This window comes from Fringilla coelebs, assembly GCF_963513975.1.
Source record: "Fringilla coelebs genome assembly, chromosome: 5".
In the NCBI taxonomy this organism is placed as follows: Eukaryota; Metazoa; Chordata; class Aves; order Passeriformes; family Fringillidae; genus Fringilla; species Fringilla coelebs.
Window position 1 is genome coordinate 21,630,746 of NC_140033.1, and position 21,427 is coordinate 21,652,172.

General features: G+C 39.0%; 1 protein-coding gene across 1 annotated transcript; it reads right to left on the minus strand.

Moving 5' to 3' along the window:
- Window positions 1-3: 3 nt before the first annotated feature.
- LOC311153829 (ADP-ribosylation factor-like protein 8B) lies at window positions 4-21,427 on the minus strand (the record flags this gene model as incomplete). The annotated part of the gene is made up of 7 exons (XM_084205886.1): window positions 4-496; window positions 3,217-3,287; window positions 5,082-5,149; window positions 7,551-7,644; window positions 8,019-8,092; window positions 16,625-16,705; window positions 21,239-21,427. 7 exons carry the CDS (start codon window positions 21,425-21,427, stop codon window positions 447-449), a joined length of 627 nt encoding a protein of 208 aa, XP_084062012.1. The 3' UTR covers window positions 4-446.

The following is a 21,427-nucleotide window of genomic DNA, read 5'->3' on the forward strand; positions in this document are numbered from 1 at the left end:
TAATTGATTTAATTGATTGAACGTACTTAACTACATGTGTTCAGAGGGAAGAAATTCTGTGTGAATAATTCTATCCTACATCCAAAAAAACCAGTCATTTGTTTCCACTGCACAATTTATTCAGTTTCAAATTAGAAAAAAAGTACTATGTATTTGACAATTTGCATGCACAAACTCAAAACATTTCAGCTCAAAAAATTATTGATTTCTTCCAGTCTTGTATTAAGGCGTTCAGGAATTTCACCTAGGCAGACAAATATCTGGATTCAAAAAAAAAAAAAAAAAATCAAAACAGACAGACAAGTTACAAGTCAGATTTACTTCCATTAACAAATATGAGCACAGTGAGTCCTGGTAGTAGACAGCTGCATTCCTTATCTTTTCAGTGTGTATAGCTGATAGGAGTCAAAGTGATTAGGGAAGAGTTATCTTCAGCAGAAGTTTCTTCAACAGTTTCTTGATTTGGAGTGCTGAATAAGCCATTGTAATGTTATGTCTGCCAGGACAGATGAAACAAAATGAAAAACTCAACAGCTTGTTTGCAGACTGTAGAAGCACAACAAAACACCAATAGGTTGATACAAATACAAAAACCCCAACCAAACAAAACCCAGAAACCCACAGGTTCTCATTCACACGTAACTGAAGTTCAGAACGTCAACCTCCAGGTGGCCCTTTTCTAGTTATTTTTGTATGTTTTTAAATCATGTGCATTTTGTATTTTTGAAATACAATGACTGACATCAAGTTCTGTAAGATAGATAAGGAACTGTTGAAAAAGCAAAGATTTAAGTTTACCGTAAAACAAACTGTAAAATCCAGACTAGAATGAAATGCTGAGTGAGAACAAAGGCAAATACACAAACAGAAGAAATGAGAAGGGCAAACATCTGACAATATATTAAGAAGCTATTTAGGTAGGTTGTAGGAGTCCAAGGTCTCTGAAAGACATGCAACATTGGACTAAAACTTGATAGCTGAAATTGGCACCCCTCCTGATGCAATCCAAGGCATTGAGCTGAAAACTGCAGCAGTTCACAAACTGAATTATGAGCAGATTAGATTTTTTTGCCTCAAGGCAGTAACATCTGTCAGGAAGGCAGGAAGGATGTCAGGGAGCAGCAGCAGCTCTAGCCCTCAAATTGAAATTTGTTGCCATATTTGTCTTAAGTTCAAGACAGCTCTCCATGAATATCCTTGCAGACCAGATTAGGCTCTGAGACTACAGAAAAAAATCAACCCACTTCGATATTAGCACTTATATCAAAGCTAATAACTATATAATTATCTTCCACAGGCTCTCAGGACACAGTAACTGGCAGCCTTACACCTACATCTCCTGATGAGACCAGTTAGCTAGGCTGCCGTTCACACTGAAAACCAACTATCATCTCATTCAACTGCACTGACATCAGCCAAAAACACAGAGGAAGATGACAGCTGCCAGGTGTCTCCTTAGCAGACTAGTAGTTCCATCACTTTAATAAGCTAGCATAACAGTCTTGCTTTATAAATGGTACTTTCCAGCCCTTTGGTCTCCCTAGCCTCTCACCCAACCTTTTTTTCAATGTCTTCCTCAAATAATTAGCACATGGTGCTCCTACAATGCCCACAGTCCGAAATGGTACACACAGTGTGCTCCCTTCTTTATTTTGTTTTTGGCAAATATTCAAGAACCTGGTGAGTCTTTCTAGGCACAGTATTACACTGGAAGATACCTGACCAAGTCTCAGTTAGGATTTGAGTCTTTTTCATCACTACTCCCAGAACTTCCACAAGTAAGGGATCTATACTGTTCTGCATTAATGATCATTCTTTCATGCAAATTTTAGCATGCTTTTTGTTGCATGCTTTTCTCCTCCAGGGCATCCAGATAAATAGACTGGGATCAAAATCTATTTTCTCTGTTAGTCTTTCAGAAATTAAGCTGTTTTTACTAGTTTCCAGTCATAATCCCACTTTTAAGAATCTCCACTGCAGCCCTGCCAATTTGATGAGGATCAAGCACAGCATTTCAAAAACCTCGATCACATTCACTGCCCTTCAGCTACTGAGATTATCCTGTGTTGTCTTCTACAGTCCTTATCTCCTGAAGTCTAATCTTCCCCAGTGTAGCAGCACCTTCTGTGCATCTCCCTCACTCAGAGATAACAGCTGGACCCCAAGCTGCAGCAAACATGCGTCTGGTCTCCTTCTAACTAACATTCCCAAGTCATCTACACCACTTGCAGGAGAAGCCCTCACTGCCTAACACATCTCTGCACACAGCTGAATTCTCCCCCAGCTTACTGAAGTCCAGGGGCCCCAGTACAGTCTCCTCACTATCTCCACTACCTGGTTCTCTCTGTGTAGGATGGAAATTTCTCCTGCAGCTGAAAGAAAGTGTCTTTCTTCCTATTCCCACTCCCACAGTTCCTCACTCAGCTGAGCCCTACAAAGCTGCCCAGCTCTTCTATCAAGTCTGGCTTCCTCACTTAGCAACTATAAATATCTAGCCAGGCTAGATCCCATCTCATCCAGCACCACCTGTTCCACCAGCATGCAGAGAAGGGTGGCACAGAGGTAGCATTCCCCCAGACAATTGCTGCTGCTGCTAGCTTCATCCCTTCCTCCTGCCCTGTGGAGGGAAGAGAATGGGAGAAAACGACAGAGGAAAGGGACAGGAAAGAGGAAGATAGGAGAGAGAGGAAAAGGCAAAAAGCAAAGGCAGATGGAAGACAAGTTCATGGGGATAGATCTTCACTGACTACAGGATACGCTCATTGCATTTCCACTTGGAAAAAGCACCCATCCCTCGGTTCAAGGAACAGCCACATGCTCATAAAACCTGCTTACTGAATAAAACCATGTGTGGAGTAAACCACCAACAGTTTTTTAGGATAACCTAATAACTGGAAGGCCTTCATACACAGCTACTGTTTCTTCAAAAGTAACACAGGTTTCTTGTAAAGCATTCAAGTACTCCAGGCTTTAAATACACTTTTCCATGGTCCCTGTCAAATTAACTTCTCAAGTAACTAAAGATTTCTACAAGTTTTTTTCTTAATTAAACATAATTCTATGTTGAAACAAATGCAGTGGCATACAATATTTGCAAAGTATCTTTCAATAAACTGAGATCTATTGAGATCTTCAATAATATAGTGGAGGTAGATGTTCAAACCTGATCTGATCCAAAGTACAAACCATAAACTGATGACACTAGAAGAAGCTTACCTATGTTATCCTTCTCTTTACAGGAAATAGAATAGCAACAGATTTCTCTGTCTTGAATAGCTGAAAGGTTTCTACAGAAACAAGAATGATAAGTACTGTTATAACCCCATAAACACTGAGAACAGAAATTTCCATTAAATCATATGTTTTCTGCTTTTTACTCAGTGGGTTCAATTCTATTCTCAGATGTTAAAATATGCCACTGCACACAGAAAACCACACATTTCTCAAACTATAAGATTAAAAGGTTATAAAGTAATTTCACAAAAATTTGAATTTCTAATTAGGTCAGTGTAATAGCAAGAAATAAAACCACAGAAATCCATAAGCTAAAAATAATGTTTTGTGGTCGCAATCAAGTATTACTCATGTCTTATCATTCACCTTTTACTCGTTTCACTTAGAATTCAGAGGTTTTTTTCTCCAGTAAATCATAATAAAATATGAGTGCTCAAATGATCCCACTATTTATCTTCAGGATGTTTACTATATCATACTTAATATATCACATCTGACTCCTACTGAAAGGATGCCTCTACATTTAGGAATAAACTGACTCTTAATCAACTTCTTTCTGGTTGAAAGAAGTTTCTTTCCAAGCCCCCTCAGAGCTTCTGAACACTGTGTTATTTTTTTCATTTATTTATCCTCAGACAAGTGACAATGACATGCACAAAAAATTTTGCTGAAGCAGGTGGGAAGTGAAGGCACTGAGAAGTCTGAAGACCATACAAGAGTAGTAAAGAAGAGAACTAAACAGGGACCTCCCTGGACTTCAGCACCAGTAAGGCTGTACCTGACCAGCTGTGGACCATCAGTACAAGAGGGATATGAATCTATGGATAGGGTCCAATAAAGGACAACTAAAATAATGAGCAACTCACATATACTAAGAAAGGCTGAAGAGCTGGGACTGTTTAGCCTAGAAAAGAAAAGGCTTAGGGAACTTCTTATTAATGTGTACAAAAATCTGAAGGGAGACTGTAAAGAAGATGGAGCCCAGTCATGGGACAAGAGGCAATGGCCATGAATTGAAACACAGGAAGCTCTCTCTGAACACACAGAAACACTTTTTACCTCTGAGAGTGACCAAGCACTAGCAAAGGCTGACCAGAGAGGCTGCAAAGACTCCATTCTTGGAGATGTTCAAGAGCTGTCTGGACATGGTCCAGAGCAATCAGCTCCAAGTGGCAAAAGTCTCTCCATGAGCAGGTAGATGACCCCAAGGTTCATTCCAACCTCAGCCATTCTATGAGCCCCAGTTTAGTAGCCCAGTCTTTGGACCACCCTTACTACAGCAAAACTTTACTTCACTTTCTACTAATTAAAATTATGTGACTTGTGAATCCTATTCTACAAAATTAGTGCTATACTGGTCATTTTTACAAAATTGTTTATTTTCTTTTCAATTACATTTACTATGCATCAATTTTTTAGTTTCAGTAATCCCTAAGTTATGCTTTGGCTATATGGCAAAAATACCTGACTTTCCTAAATGTACCAAGAGTAGATTGATATGGTTCTGTTCTAATACCATTCAAGCATTAAACTGACTCTGCATCATACTCCGAGAAGTCAAAATGACCCTTTCACTATCCATAGCAGTTCTTTCCTCAGTGATGGGAAAACAGGATTATCTGAAATAACTTCACACAACCAAACAACAATCAAGAAAGACTCAAATCTACTGTGGTCAGTTATCAGCCTAGATCACCACATCAGGCACCAGCACAGCTCAAAGTGGAATATCTGAGAATGCAAAATAGCATCTTTTATAGCCAGTTATTGTCATAGACTGCCAATAATTTTGACTTATATATCAAACTTCACAGTGTCTCAGCTTTTTACAAAAGCCAGTTACTTACAATTTCTCAATCAACTGCTTCTCATCCAGTGCACCTGGGAGGTCTCGTTTATTTCCAAGAACTAACACCTGAAAGACATAATTCATATGCATATTAAATCCAGGAGGAATGAAAGCTTATTTTTGTCTGTAACTTTTTGTTGACATTATTCTGGATCTTACAGCTATTTAGAATGTAACAGAGGACATATTCAAAATGACCAATGACTGTGGGAACATCATGGAAATCCTGCTCCTAGTCAGGACCAGATGCTGGATGTATACCCTCTGAAAACTGGATTAAATTATTTCAGGGTGTGTTAGTATCGAAAGTCTCCTCTGGAAGTGAATCCCTCCATTCTGGGTGGCATTACAGGATGGTATCAGATTAAATGCAAAGAAATGTGGAAGAGAGCATGCATCAGGTACACCCAAGCCACCAAAGGATATTCAATTCAGAGGACCAGACTGATGTTAATCAAAAGTAGGGCCCCAGCAGCAGAGGCTAGTCCTAAAGACCCAGACAAAATTCTCTCTACATTTTCATGCTCACTTGTTTCTTAACACTGATGCACTGAACAGCTCAGTCTCTGAACCAACTATCACCTAAGCACCTGCCACCCCTCTGTCCAATTTGAGCATCCATGGCAGAAATCTAAAAAGGCAGCCATTAGGAATTAAGTCCAAGAAATGCAGAAAATTTACAGAATAGATGCTGGAACTTCAGAGTTCCTATTAAAGGCTTCAAGTATAAATGAAGGTCAGATAAATGGGTTGAGCACATTCTAAATAAAGTAAGCAATGGAAGGTTTCTCTAGTTATGATTGCATTATTATTTTCCAGATGTGCTACAATTCTAAGACTGTCCCATTATATCCCATGAATCTGGAACACATCGAATTCATTACTTGCAGTAATTTAGAGTCCAGATTAATAAAGTTGCTCTAAAATCTATAATGCCAAATCCTGAGCACAATAAATTGAAGTAAGTTCAATACTAATTACTACATATGAAAGAAAAGTAAGTAAAAAATACATCACTGCATCTTGGAAATTACTGTGTGGGTCAGCCTGGGCATTTGGAATGTGATATTATAACATATAAGTGGCAAGGAACTTAATTAAATACTACTGAAGATATAAGAGACCAATCATTTCAGTAAGGAAAAGTGAGAAGCAAAAGAGCATGCAAAGAGAGTGCAAAGGACAGGCAATCTCACTCCCCATGAACAGCATAACTGCCAATTTCTGTAGGACTTGTTCAATAGATCATTAACATATAAAATCACAACAAAGAGAGCAAACCTTATAAAAAAGATGGTGAATCACTTGAAAAACTCTCCTTTAAGAATAGTGGGAGGAAAGGAGGGAGAGAGAGAGGGAGACTGCATGCTGGAGGTACCATTTTTATACAGACCCAGGTATCCATGGGGTGTAGATGTCATTCCCATAACTGATGGCATGTGTACAAACACTTCCTTTCCCACAGTTTACCAGGATAACTAACTAAACCTTCAGCTAACTAAACCTTCAGCTCCATTAGGCTGGAATTAGTTCCTGCCTGCTGTGGCATCTGTGCTTATCTCAAGTTCCTGCTGTGGTGGCTTATCTTATGGGAAGTTCCTTCTGTGGCTTTGAACGTGTTTTGACACACTTCAAGTGCATTCTTTAAGTCCTTACACTGCCCACTAACCCTCAGGTAACTTTGATTACTTGTAGTGGCCACGTGTCCAAATTACTGCTTACAAAAAAGGAGCCAAGGAAGAGCCATCAAGTTGTGAGTAACTTCTTCCTCATTTGTATGTAGGACTGTTTTCTTTCTTTTAATCAAGGTATGAACTCTTGTTTGGTGATGTCAACATAAAGACCAATGACAACCTGATGGATGCCTAAATTGGCAGATTATATTTAAATAAACAACATTAGTCTCCACCTTCGTAATTCCTCACTAGAATTTCAGCTGCATACACTATTCTTTGACACTTCCAACTGGAGAACAGATGCATATTTGCATTTTTTCCACACAATTTAGTTTGAAATACTAAGTCAAGCAAAAGTCAGGACAAATAAAAAAGCTCCTACACAATCTCTGGAGGCAGACTACACTAGTTGATGTTACTGTCTGCCAACCTGCAGAAATACTGATCTCACATGCCATAAGATAACTGCCAGAAACGTACCTGGGTCACTGGCTGAAACCCAGCCAACAAGGGACTAACTGGAAGTAATTACTGTCTGATAATGCCACATGTGAAAACACAATTTTTCAAAATCTATTCTGACCTTTAGACAAGAAAATGTACAAATACAAAGCAGTGCTCCTAAGTTGCTAAGTACTATGCAAAAAAACAGTCATTTTTCTAAGAGTGCTCAATGTATCAAGGCTGCATCATATATAACCTAGTATTTTTAAAAGACCAGAGAAACCAACTCAGGAGGATTTAGGCCACACTGTCAACATTCAGGTAGGAATAATAATGAAAATACTTACTGGAATTCCATGCAATTGTGGTTTATCTATCAAACTATGAAGCTCATTCTTTGAAGCTTCTACTTTTTCTAAGTCTGCTGCATCCACCATGTAACTGCAACAAAGAATAGTTATTACCTGCAGAAATTTGCATTAAAACATCTGAAATGTGACAAACATGTTGATATTGATAAGAGCATTAGAAAAATCCAAAGTTGTATAAGCCCTGCATTTACTGATGTAGGAAGATAACAGATTTAGGCTGTGAAATACAGCCTGTGGTGGGAAAATGGCCTGGAATATGCAATTACTAACTTGTCTGGGTTGCTGCAAGTGGAAAACACACTACTTTTATTGTATTGGGTCTTCTTATGTGATGGAGGTGGACAGAAAAAAAATCTATTTTCTTTATGTGTAATGTAATACCTAATTATATAGTAATATATATTACAAAGTACTTTTGCTATGGACATACAAAAGAAAACTTACACAACTGCATTGACTCCTCTGCAATAACGCTCCCACATGCTTCGAAACCTTGGCTGTCCTCCAATGTCCCACACCTGAAAAGGTACGAACACTCCAGCCTCAAAATACTTTTTAACTACATAGCCCTAATCCAACAGAATAAATTAACTCTTACATGCAGCATGCTGGTTGTATTGCCAATTCCACAATTTTATTAAAAGGGCTTCTTGTTCCCTTCTAGCTAGTGGAGGGGGACATGCATATTCACAGAGTGTGTCAGGCCCAGGACACTAAAAGCTCCAAACGTTCCTTTGGAGAACGTTACCCTTTCCCATTTCTGAAAGAAAAGTCTTATTCAGATACTGAAGTGAATTACTGCAAATGCACAGTCTCAAAACAAAAAAGAGTATCATCATTGTATGAAACAGTTATGCAGGTTAATATTTAATGTGGCTAGGGAGACCTGAGTTAAGAAGGTATCAGATTTTCAACAGAGTAAAGACAGATAGTAAATAAACAAAGAGCTGGTCAGAGAGCAGACTGAATCCACATGAGGGATGATACTCCCCACTCCAAGGAGCTCCAATACCTCCACAGTCCTCCCACTGGTTGAACAAATGTGCTTTAAAAGACACATGGATTAATTAATCAAAACCAGAAAGAAAACAGTAATATAGGTAGGCCTGAAGTGATTAAGCACCGTTTCTTGAAGCAAGGAAGCTACAAATTCTGCTTATGTTACAAAAGCTCAAATCCTATAAATACTTACACATGCTATTAGTGCCCAGCAACCCCATGGAATTCCTAAATTTGTTAAAACATTAACACACTATTTTTCTGTACAGGAGTTATGTAGTCTGCTTTACTTGCAAAAAAAAAAATTGGTATTTTTGGTGGATGACAGTGTGTTGTTTCAAAACTGTTTCTCAGATCAACGTACCAGGTAACATATATACATCATGCAGGTCAGGGCTACAGGATAATGTATCTGTTACAGCTATACCCAAAGACAGTTGTGTTACAAGTGACACACAGGTTAAGACAGTGATGAACACTGAATAAAAGGAATGGATTTGTTCCTCTGCCAAGGACAAAGAGAAGTAATTATTTTTTATTTTAAGCAGATTTAGCTATCAAAACAATATATACTGTAAACCAAATCTAGGAGGCATATATATTACAGAAGAAACTAAATTTGGAAGTAATATATACAGAAACAAATTTTTTTAAGAGTTGTCCTCACTTTTACACTATAAATCCAAATTAAGCCTTCTGTGGTAACAAAGCTCTTCACAAAAGAGCAAGGCTTCACAGACCCATGGGCTTCACAGACCCTTTTTCAAATAATGTCCACTATTTTTTAATTTCACAGCCTGTAAATAATTTTTATGTATCAATTTCTATGCCATTTTCAATATCTTATATTCATATTTCAGAAATAAGTATTTCCCAATTCACCATTAAAAATCATTCCCTGATTGATATCTTAACAGTCCTTCCAACATAAAATTATTGTATCACCTAAATGTAGAGTGCTTTCTGATCCCCTGAATAAGATCAAACAATTTTACACATGAAAGAGCTTCTGACCACGAAGTGGGTATCAGTTAATATCTGTACTGACATTTGAAGCACTGTATCAAAGGCCTTAGTAAAATAAACCTTTATACTTTAAAAGCTTGAACGTAATGAGTATTCAGCATTATGGTTAGGTGACAAAACTTACACCAACACTAATTACTCCAATAACTCATCAAGACCTTGAAACTATCCAAAGCCATCTGGTGCACATCTGCGTGTCTTGAAAAAGAAACTACATCATTTTCTTGGTAGACCAGAGGGGAAAAAAAAAGGGGAAAGATGATAGGGCAGGTTAGTAGTCAGATTAGATTTTTGGAATGCTGATAGCCATGAAAATCTACAAGATGATGTAGCACGGACTAATCACAAAATAAATAATACAAGATAAAAAATCCTGGGTTTGTCCTTGCTTGATGATATACTGTATCTTGCAGTATTAAATTGCACTGCAGAACAAGATTACTCTCATTAGGAGAAAAAGTCACCTTGAAACAATGGAAAGATAAGTCATTTCCAGTCAGTTTCCCTAATCAGGCTTACAGCTATTCATTAAAGTACAACATGAAGGACACAATAGAGACTAGGTGTTTTTAACAGAGCTTTAGGACCACATTTACATCAACATAGCAATAATTATGTGATATAGGAAAAAAAAATGCATTAAATTAAAAAAGTTCCTTATCTCTTTCCCTTTGAAATCAAAATGGTTTTAATAGTAACTTTCTAATACTCTTTATTATATTGAATAGCCAATGAAAGAGTTAACTACTTAATTCTAAACACAAATTGCTGCACCAAACCATTTTCATAGTACATGACTGAACAGACAGAACTGTGAGAGTACAAGAAGTACCTAGGAAGGAAAGGAGAGAGGTCTTATTGTTAAAGAAGTTTTCTTGCATGAGCCTTGCATATTTTGTATATCAACTATTTTTGCATCCTAGTATTTAATACACAGGTAAAAAGTATGTTCTGGGTATGAATGGGGATAGGCAGGAGACTAAACCTTAACAATTGAACATACAGCTAGCTATAAAAAGAAGTTTATTTTGTCTGGTTGTTTTTTAAAAGAGACTGGTCTTCAAATCCTTCCATGGCTTTTACTGGCCCCTCAGGAATAAAAGTTTCATAATATTTAAAGAGTAATTTTACCTTGATTGATAAAAGTGTGATTTTAAGAATCAGCAAAAGATTACAGAATGACCAAACTGAGAGAAAGTTTCTTTGATACACAGTACCACTGCCTCACAGGAGATTAAAATCTCAAGGATTTGATGCTCAGGCTTAATCCCAAAGGCACATATCTTGTTGGTACTGCATTTTGATCTGTTTTATTCATTCCTATCTACTTCTGTAGTGTAGCAATCCTTATTGTGCTTGCAGGTCTACACTGTTGTTAATTAGTGCAATGTTTTAATCTGTAAACTAAATCACCAGGATGGAACCACTGTTTACCATGTACTTACCTGAGATATATCGAATTCTTCTAAAAGAGGAAACTTTGGATTTATCTCTTTCCAATTTTTCAGGAGGATCTAAGGCGCCATCTTAGGACCGTAGCTATTAGCTGTGTTTAAGGAGCAGATCCTTTTCTTTTGCACAGAGCTCTATCATGACAGTTGAGCAAAAATGCACATGAATAGGTTCAAAGATTTTTGAAAGCTTTCAGTTACAGGAAGGTTCATTAACACTCTAGCTCTGCTTCTTCAAATTAGCTCATATTGTGGGAAGGCTTGATGGTCATGAGAAAGTTGCAGGAAAAGCATTTTCTAGATGTCATGTTACATAGCTTTTTTCAGATATGCTGGGTACGAGATTTCTTGTGGACAGAGATTACAGTGACAAATGTCCATCTTGATGTCAGTGTGTGGGTTCAGTACCTACAATCTCACAGTAGTCAGCAAAGTCTAGACAGACTTTCAGTTGATCAGATATAACATCTTGTTTAGGATGAAAGAATTATGCTCTAGGCTTGACAGCACTGACTACAGCTCCTCTGACTATTATTAAAAGAGTTTAAGCCTCACTGCAGACATATAGCTGTTTACATGCAGACATCTCAACCTGCAAGATGAATCCAACACTACAAATATTTGAACTTGGAAATGTATCTTTCCTCTTGAAAGTATGCAGAAAGTATCACCCATTAAACCTAACCTAAACAAACAGGTGAGGAATTTGTTAAGCAGAGAGGGGTATTTGGACAGAATAAGGCAGCACCAGTAACATCCACCACCACAATGTACACAGAGAAGCCTAAGATATGACCTATGAGCTCACACAGCAGTCATTGCACTCATAGCCAACTCAGTGTGTAAAAGGGAGCAACTGGAAAGCATGGGACATTTTCAATCACCTAGAATTTAATTTGGTCACCTAATCCAGGTGACCAAAATTTCTCTTTGGCTACTCAAGTGCTCAGAGGGCACCAAGAGCAGGAAATTTTTCTGTTTGTTTCACCCACCTTAGCTACCTGGTGAAGCATTCTTGCAAAGCACCCACTGCTCCCCAGCAAGTTCAGACAACTGGCTCAGGCTGGGTTACTTACCACCTGGCTAAGCTTATGAGGGACAAATCCTAAACACTCACCTATTCTAGACTGGAATCTTCAACCAAAAATATCTTTTTTTTTTTTCCTAATAAACAGAATAATAAAAAACCTAATAACCTTAAATTTTTTAATAAATTGCCCTGTATATACAAATCTACACAGCCTGACCTGTAGTACCTACCAGCCATGTAACTTAACATGGAAGTTAGAATATCTTACTACTTTAGAACACTTATTAATTATTATCCTATATATTGGAAATGCCTTCATAGTTGCCCTTAAGAGTCAAAAAAAAAAAAAAGTGCAACGTGGTTACATTTTCTGCAGGCAATATTTCTCAGAACAGTATGTTCTTTGAAATCAGTCTTGGCTCTTTAAAGAACTCTGTTCTCCCTCCTCACTGGTGATAAAGTCCAACTTTTAAACACACCATTTAGGCTTTTTAATCACATCAAATAAAAAAGCTATATGCACATTTCAGTGTTAATAATTTAATCATAATATTTCCACTGAAGAACTGGAAATAGAATTGCAACAGAAAATGTTCACGAAGTATCTTCAACTCTTGACAACAAGCACTGAGGCATTTTAATGGGAGGGAGTATTTCAAAGTGATCAGAGGCTATTTGCCATTTTATCAGAGACACAAAATACAATGCTAGAAGGATCAATAGGTGGATTTTAAGCAGGACACAAAAGCAAAGTCCTTGTACTTCCTTAACTTCCTAAGGTCCAACTAGTCCATTTCTCTAGCCTGTCAAGGTCCTTCTGGAACCCTCTGCTGCACCAGCCACTCTTCCCAGTTTTGTACTACCAGCAAACTTGTTGAAGGTGCACCCTGTCCCACCACCCAGTTCACTAATGAACACACAAAACAATCCCTGGGATTTAGCACTGGTAACTGGGCTTCCTGCTGTGGATCACGGCCCTTTCAAACCACCAGTACAGCTCTTCCTTACAGACAACTAACATTAAACACTGGGACATTCAGCAAAAATTCTTTTTTTACAGAAATAACAGCTTTGACTTGAAATCAGGCCAGACACAGCACAGGTTCTTCAGAGTATGTGCTGAAACACGGCTGGAGCTACACTCAGAGTACACACATAAGCTTGTATTACTGCATGACATTAAAAATTACAATATGACAGGGAAGATAATCTGAAGAGTAGGAGGAAGCATTACACAGCAGGAGGATTCTGCTTCTATGAGGATGTGTAGAGACCTGAAAACACCACTGTCCAGAGCAGGAGTGCTGCAACAAAGGAAGCTGGCAGAGGAATGCACAGAGGCAGTATCCTTCTCCTGCCTCTCTGCCACATCAGAGCAAAGTGCCAGCAGCAGGAAGCTCAGCCGTGCTCTCCCGCAGCCAGGCTGTGCAGGGTGTGGTGGAGGGACACCGGCATCTAGTGGTGACAGCCGGGGTGACCACAGCCCACCCCGCCAGCTCCACTCCCCTGACCACCTGCTCTCCACTCCCTCCAGACCACAATGGCCAGGAAGTGCCTGGCCATGCTACTTTAAGAAAAACAAACGCAAGAGCAAGGGAAATGAATCTGTGGAATTATCTGCGCATACACACATCTGTGGTGCTCTATTTCCTTTTAACTGAGACTGTTCTAAGACCATCACTGCAATAACCAAAGGTTGCTTAGCTGGAGGTTCCCAATCACTTTAAACAGTAGTTCACAATTGAAGTCTTCTGAGGTTCTTAAAACTTGGCTGGTTAAAGTAAATTTTATTAATTTCTGTCTAGCTTATTGAACAGCTAATCTCACCTAAGCAAAAGGACTGCTACTACCAAGCAGATCCAGAAAAACCATCAAAATCAAATCACTCACCAAACAGCAAAACTTGTTTGGAATTAAAATCTCAAAGCAATTCAGTCAGATATTTTTGTCAGGGGAAAAAAAATGATAGCTATCAGTTTTGTAATGAACTTCAATAGCATAGTTCTAGCAGATCCCTACATTGTAGTACATAAAATACTTTGATGCTAGAAATCATCCTGTACTTCAATACCTCAACCACAACCTAAAAATATAAAGCTCCCTGCTTGGATTTCAAACACTGTGTGGTAAAATCCTTCCTTTATTGCCATCTCTTCTTGGAAATAACAGGTGACAGGTTATTCAACATGTTGATAAGTAAAAATTTGACAATTCATGGTTGGGCTGGCAGCCTTACATTTCTAAACAGGTTTAGCTTCAGTTCAAGAACATCTGAAACTGGCATCTTCCTATGAAATGCTTTGGCTTGAGTAAATAATCAGCGCTTTTCTTTTAGTGTGGTTCAGATAAATACTCATACACATATGCATGCCAGTGACCATACTTGTAGATATTAAGATTAGAGACTAAAAATTAGAATAAATCAACTGGCTTTTGGAAATGACTGCCAGATCAGAAGAAAGGAAAGAAGACCATGGGTTTCAGCTCTTTCTGGAATTGTATGGAATCGGCAGATGGAACTGAAGAAAAGAAACCAACCAGTGACACTGAACTAGCATAGTACTTCCTTCTTAGTGGCCTACCCCAAAATAGAGCAAAAAACAGTAAAGGGTTAGTATCACCTAATTGCTGGGTTTGCAAATTACTTTTCCAAAAGTGATCAATCCTAATACTTCTAGAATGCCAATTTTTCACTTGATGACTTTTTGACCCAGCTGATTTCTCAGCCTGAACTTTATAGTAAGTTTAATTGATTCTGTTTTGCAGTGTCCCCTGAAACCTTCGAAAAAGGTCAGACACAATGTCAGGTCTTTGCTTAGCATAAACATCATCCCTTTCATGCTTAAAGAACTTCAGGGGTTTAGTAAAATAACACTTTATCCATTAATTTTAATAGCTGAAAGTTGAATATCATAATATTTCTATGAGAAGGATTACCTGTTTTGTTGGGATAAAAAGGCTAAAGAAAATTTTACTGTGAATTCTTGTTACTGGACTGCAAATAGTTCATAAAAGGATTCTAGCAAAAGGCACTGCTTCATCATTCTTGAGTCATCAACTTATCAAAAGATTATGTCATTTTTCTCTAAGTAAAGTAATTTTGGAAACCTTATCTAGCAATAACCTGTAAGTTTTTAACCTAGTTACAGGAATAGTGACATACAAGTAGTTTATCCTGACAGACTCTTAAGGAAATAAGCATCTATGCCTAAGAGTCATATTCCCCTACACCTCTTCCTTGCACTGAATGCTGTTGTAGCAGAGAGACTGCGAGAATGAGTCAAGATATCTTCCTATGCAGACTGGCTTCCAAATTAAGTATGGTTTTTGAAACTAATAAACATATTAATTATGTTAGCATTATCTCCTTATTCTTAAAAATTCTATTATAGCAACTATATATAAAATTACTTTTGAGAACAAAGAGTAAAGCAAGGCACAGTTCCACAGAAACTCACCCACACCCTCTCTACACAACTTAATCTTGCTCAGACATCATTTGCTCAGACAACCCTGGTATAAACTATTAGACAGTTCCTTCTTGAACTATCCTGGCTCAAAAAATACTTTATCTTGACAACTGCTTACAAGTAAAAGATTTTTGCCTAGTTTAATGAACCATCAACAACTTTTCTGTTTTCTTCTACATCTGAAAATTCTGCAGCAGCATTGGTACACCCCTCCAACTACACCTATGTTTTCTATCAATCATGGCCTCATTGCTTTTGTGCAAAAGAAAAAAAAAACAAAGGAAATTCCTATTCCTGAGAATTATTTATAAAGTATGGCTGAATGCAGTAACTTTTTTATTGACTGTGGCACCTCTGGAATTTGATCAGTGGTTTAGGAGTCACACCAGACCAGAGGAAGAGTAACTACAGAACTGAGGGAGAAAAGAACTTACATATTATGGAAAAGGAGAAAAAAGTCAAGGTAAAGACAAAAATCCAGATTTCCTTGATATAACTTTAGAAGTTGTGAATTTCATCAAGACTAATCAACCAGGCTCCCTTCATAATCAAAAAACAGACAGTGTGTTAGTGCTACCAGAGTGATTTATCTCTATTTTGATGCCTGTGAGTCTCTACAGCTGTCAGAGATTGTTCTCTGATAAGTGATTTAAGCTAGATGTTCTATTTCAGCATAGCTACCGTGTGAGCTAAACCGCACTCTCCACTGAAATACCCAAGTTAGGAGTCAAGTCGCTCCAGATCTCACTTACAGTTAGGAGGAGCGGGGAAGGGGAAGAGAGAGGATAGATACACCCCCAGGAGTCAACTCAGCTACCTCAGTATCTCCACATTTTATGACCTTCCTAAACCAAAAAAGTGCAACAAAGCTTCTGCCTGGCATGGAATACAATGAAATCAAATAGATTAATATAACAGAGAAATATATTACTATTGGTTTAAAAAAAAAAGTTAGTCTGGAGCTAGAAAAACAGATAAGGGACCCTATAATCTTAAGAGAAATTTCCTGTCTTTCAAATTCCAGTTGAAACTATTTTTTATTCACTCTGTATCAATTCAAACATGCACACCTACCTTTATGGTAACATTGCCTTTTGTTATTTTTCTCATATTGAAGCCCACTGTAGGAATCATATCTTCCGTGAACTGCCCCGACTAGAACATAAAACCAAAATTATATTTATTATAAAACAGATACATACTAGAAAGGTTCTCATTTGCAATCTAAAAAATGTTACTTTACAATACTGAAAATTATCACATTCATTTTCAGCAAGAGCAGTGGCCAGCACTTCAATTACTGCATTGTCACATCATGGAATACTGTTCATTTCAGTCCCTTTAAATGATCTTTTATTCTCTTCAGCAACGAAGATCACCCCAGAAACCACGAGACTTCAGATAATTCTTTATCTGATCCTTCAGCAGCACAGCCAAAATATAGAATTGCAGGATGATTTGAGTTGAAAGAAACCTTCAAAGGTCACCTAGTCCTACCCCCAATACGATAAAATATTATAAAACTGGCTACACCATGACTTCTCCTGTAGTTTCTCACTACTGTTACCAGTAGTTTAACTCCAAATCTAAAAACAGTGAGTAATATGTGCAGACTTGTTCCTTCTGCGTAGGTGACAGCAGAGGAATCCTGCTGCAGAGCTAAGAGAATGCCAATAATAAAGTACAAGGTGCCAACTCAGTGTAAACCCCAAACACAAACCCCAAACAGAAACCCCTAGCACAAAAATGGTGCCTCCTCCCCAGTTGAGAGAAATATTTTCAGAACAGAGACACTTTTCATCAAACCAACGGGAATCTTACAGACTTCCACACACTACAGAAGATACCTTTTGAGGATTAAGACAGAACTCAGATCTGAGTAGGAAACTCATCACTCATTCCTCCTTTTCAAAATGAATCCTCAGCAAGCTATTGTGTCTCCTGGACACCACACAGTAACACAGGCAGTTTGTTACTTATGTCCATACAGAGTCCCAGGTATGCTCTGCAACAGACACAGCAATCCTGGTTTTCCAATCATCCAGCAAGGAAAGCAGCACCTTCTGGGCCTGCCACTGCCCTTCCACATCTATCTGCCCATATTTACCCATCAACCCTTGTGCCCTGGGTTGTTAGTTGTTTTGAGGGGTTTTTTTGGAAGAAAATATGGGTATATGGACAAGGCAGGATGCAGTCAGTTCCCTCTCATCTGAGAAATGGAGGATCAGGGCTTGAAGGTGCATGGGAACAGCAATGTGTCTCTCAGACTACCCCTCCAGAGCTATTCCTGGGATCTGTACAATTTCTGAAGCTTTTCTCTTTCCTGTTTTTGTGGCAGAGTGAGAATACCCTCTGCTTCCAGTTTGCATTTACAATTAAAGGTTAACAATTTTTAATCTGGGGCTTTAAAAGCTGTATAACTTTTGACAGTTACATGATTAACTCACAGGATTTTGGAATTAGATCCTTCAGGAAAGAAGCAACTTCCTTTAGTTGTTTGTTCAACCTTACTTATGGGAATCTTCTTGCTAAATTCTGTACTATACATCTCCACCATCTTTTGTCTTTTTCTTCCCTGCTCCACTAACTTGTCAACACCAGTAGGAAAAAAAAAAAGTGAAAACAAAAGCCCCTGCAGTTTCATACAGATATACATAGCCAGCACTGACAGAAGTTTTTATCTGGATGTAGTATGACAAACACAACCAGTAAAGCCTCTTGTGTATCAGGTACTGGTCTGCCCAGGAAAATGGTGGAGTCACCATCCCTGGAAGAGTTCAAGAATGGACTGGATGTGGCACTTTGTGCTATGGCTTAGTTGACAGGGTGGTGTTTGGTCAAATGTTGGACTTGATGATGTTTGAGTTCTTTTCCAATCTTAATGATTCTATACTTATATGACTTTTTAAAAATATGTAGTACCTATATTTGTGGAGGACTGATGTATAAACACAAATGAACACATAAACATTGAAAATGTAGCATTATTACTCAAGGACAAGAATGCCTGGAAAACCAGACAGTTGACTCAAGAGGCTGTAGAAAGTCAGAATTCTACTTTTGTCAGCAAATTATGCATCACATGCAATATGCTAAACTGGAAGACAAAAAATAAATAAAAAACCCAAACCACCACAACTCCTCTAGTATTGGGGATAGAACATAAAGAGTTAGCATCCTCTTCATTGGTTGTCAGTCTTTTCCTCTAAAAATTCCCCATTCTGGTTGAATGGAATCAGCTACAAAGAAAGTATTATGTCTACAGTTTTTTATTTTCCCACACAGTGAAGAAAGAAATAGGTTCAATTGTTTGCTCATGTTAGTCCAAGAGCTGTTTACTGAGTTGTAATGACCTGACCACCATAAAGTAAAAAGTCTGTACTAATGTGCTTGCTAAGGAAGGTTACATGACCTAAAATTGGCTATTTTTGTGAATATTTAAGAAGTGCAAAAAAAAATTTATTGTCATATTTCAATAAAAAACAGATTACCTCCCGACACAAATGAAAAATAACTGATGCTACAAAGTTTGTAATGTCCTCTAAAAGTTTCTGGATATTGAACTGATAATGAACAGTGTCATCACCACCTACCATATCAACAATGATGGACCAGACTCTCTTATATCAATGCACATCCACAGTATAAGGCAGTGACTTTATCCAAGGTTTCCATTGGTAACTAAGGACTAAATATGGCTCAAACTCTGAAGAGCAGAGACTGTCTCAAAGGGTATATATTCAGTCTTAGCATGATAGGATCTCTGAGTGCTCTTGCGAAGTGAAAAAAATTGTAATTTCCAATGTTTTTTCTTGATCCACTGCAGCTTGCATTTTAAGTAGCCACTATTTTGCAAAAGCTATTTTCATTGGCACACTCTAGATATGTATTCAGAAACATACATAGAGTTCCCAATCTGTTTGCCCTTCACATATCAATGGTATTCAAAAGAAAACTATTATTAATATTCTAATATGAATATTATTTTATTGTTAATAAATGTATAGTTATTGTGTATAATATTAGTTAGACTGATCCTAATTTTTTTTCAAAAATTTCCAACAACTTTTCTTAGGTGATTATCATGGCACGTCATCTCCAGACTGGAAGATCCAAAATCCATAAAACCTGCAATTTGTGACCCTCCCTAAGTCACAAAACATGCTATTTCTTAAGTGTACTCCTTGTAGAATACACTTAAGAAATAACAATTGCAGGGAAAATCAGACGGGCAGTAACAGGAGCGCTCTGGTGTTGAAGATAGCATCCCAAACACCTACAGTGCCATTCCACTGGTGGAACAGTGCAAGGGAGCGGACAAACAGTTACACACACAAAGTCTGGCACCACACACTGCTGAGGTCTCTGAGCCACTGTGTTCACGAAAACAACCCAAGAAGCAATGTAATTTGTCATGCCTTTTTCCCATTCCTCAGCAAGGCCCTCCCTTGGGAAATGAACACTTCCAATGGGAATAAAACGCACTGAGGCCTATCTCAGCAAGATTACCTGAGTGCCTGACAAACCAACTAAAATACCAGCTACAGGTGTAATCCATTGATTGCTGATGTCACCCAAAACACACTTTCACTGGACACTTGCCATTTCTTTTTCTCCTGCTATCTCTCCACTTCTTCATTCACATTAATGCATACTCTCTTATTTTTCCCTTATTCCTTAATCATATACAAAAGCAAGTACGAAATATCATACACTCAGGTTTTCATTGCCTCAATCTCTGACTTTAACCCATACACCTCCCAGTCTAGTTTTTAGCTTTTCACAATAAGGATTGAAAAACATCTAGAAATTTTCATCTCATAGTAGCTGAAGCTGCGATACACCTCACAAGAGATGCCAACTTGCAGAAATGCTTCATGATTAGTAGTAAGCAAATATAACATATATACATATATATATTTATTTCCATCCTCTGATTGAAAGCAAATCTTTGGGATGGACCCAAATGCAGTTTGGAGGGCACAGCAAACAAAGATGAGAAATATATTTCAGCATGGCGCCGAAAGAGAAAATGTCATGGTAGGTGCCAGCATTAGAGAGGCTGCAAGACCATCACCAGAGGGGCAACAGAATGCTGGAATCAGATTGAATGCTGGGGAAGAGCTCTGGAGGATTTGTGGAAGGCATTAGTATTGCTGACTGCTGGGAGGAGAGAATTCAGTGACGGACAGCTCGCGGCTTTGAGGGATGCACAGTGTATTATTCTGGGATACGCTCAACATGAAAGCCAAGCTGAACCACGGCAAGAGCCCATGCCCACCAATCTGCTCCAAGATGGGCACAGATTTGCAGCCAGACCCAGAAGGCATCTTCCTCCTCTCCCTGAGAACACTTTCACACACACCTTGAGCCTCCTGCTGTGAAATTCTCGAGGCTGCAACAATGCAAAAGCTGCCTCATGCTCTCTCCCGCCCGGCCCCTTCCTCCCTCCCTCCCTCCGCATCCCACCACATCCCACCGCATCGCCGCGGGACCATGGCAGGCGGCTCCATCACCGCAGCAGCAAAGCCCGCACTTGTTGCCGGTGAAAGGCCGCGGGGCGGCGGCCCCGGGCGGGCGGGCGGCCCCTCCAGCCCCGCCGGGCGGCCGCGCCCGCCGCACCCCCGCGGCCCTGCCCCGCCGGTGGCTCCGCTCCGCACCGCCCTGCCCCGGGCCGGGGGCGCGTACCGCCAGCACGGTGAGCAGCGTGGTCTTGCCCGAGTACTGCAGCCCCACCAGCGTGAGTTCCATCTCCTCCTTCCAGAACAGCGAGCGCAGCCACTCCAGCAGCCGCGCCACCAGCGACAGCATCCCGCCCAGCGCCCCCGACCTGCGGCAGGCGCCCAGCCCCAGCGGCACCGCTTCGCTGCTGGGCAT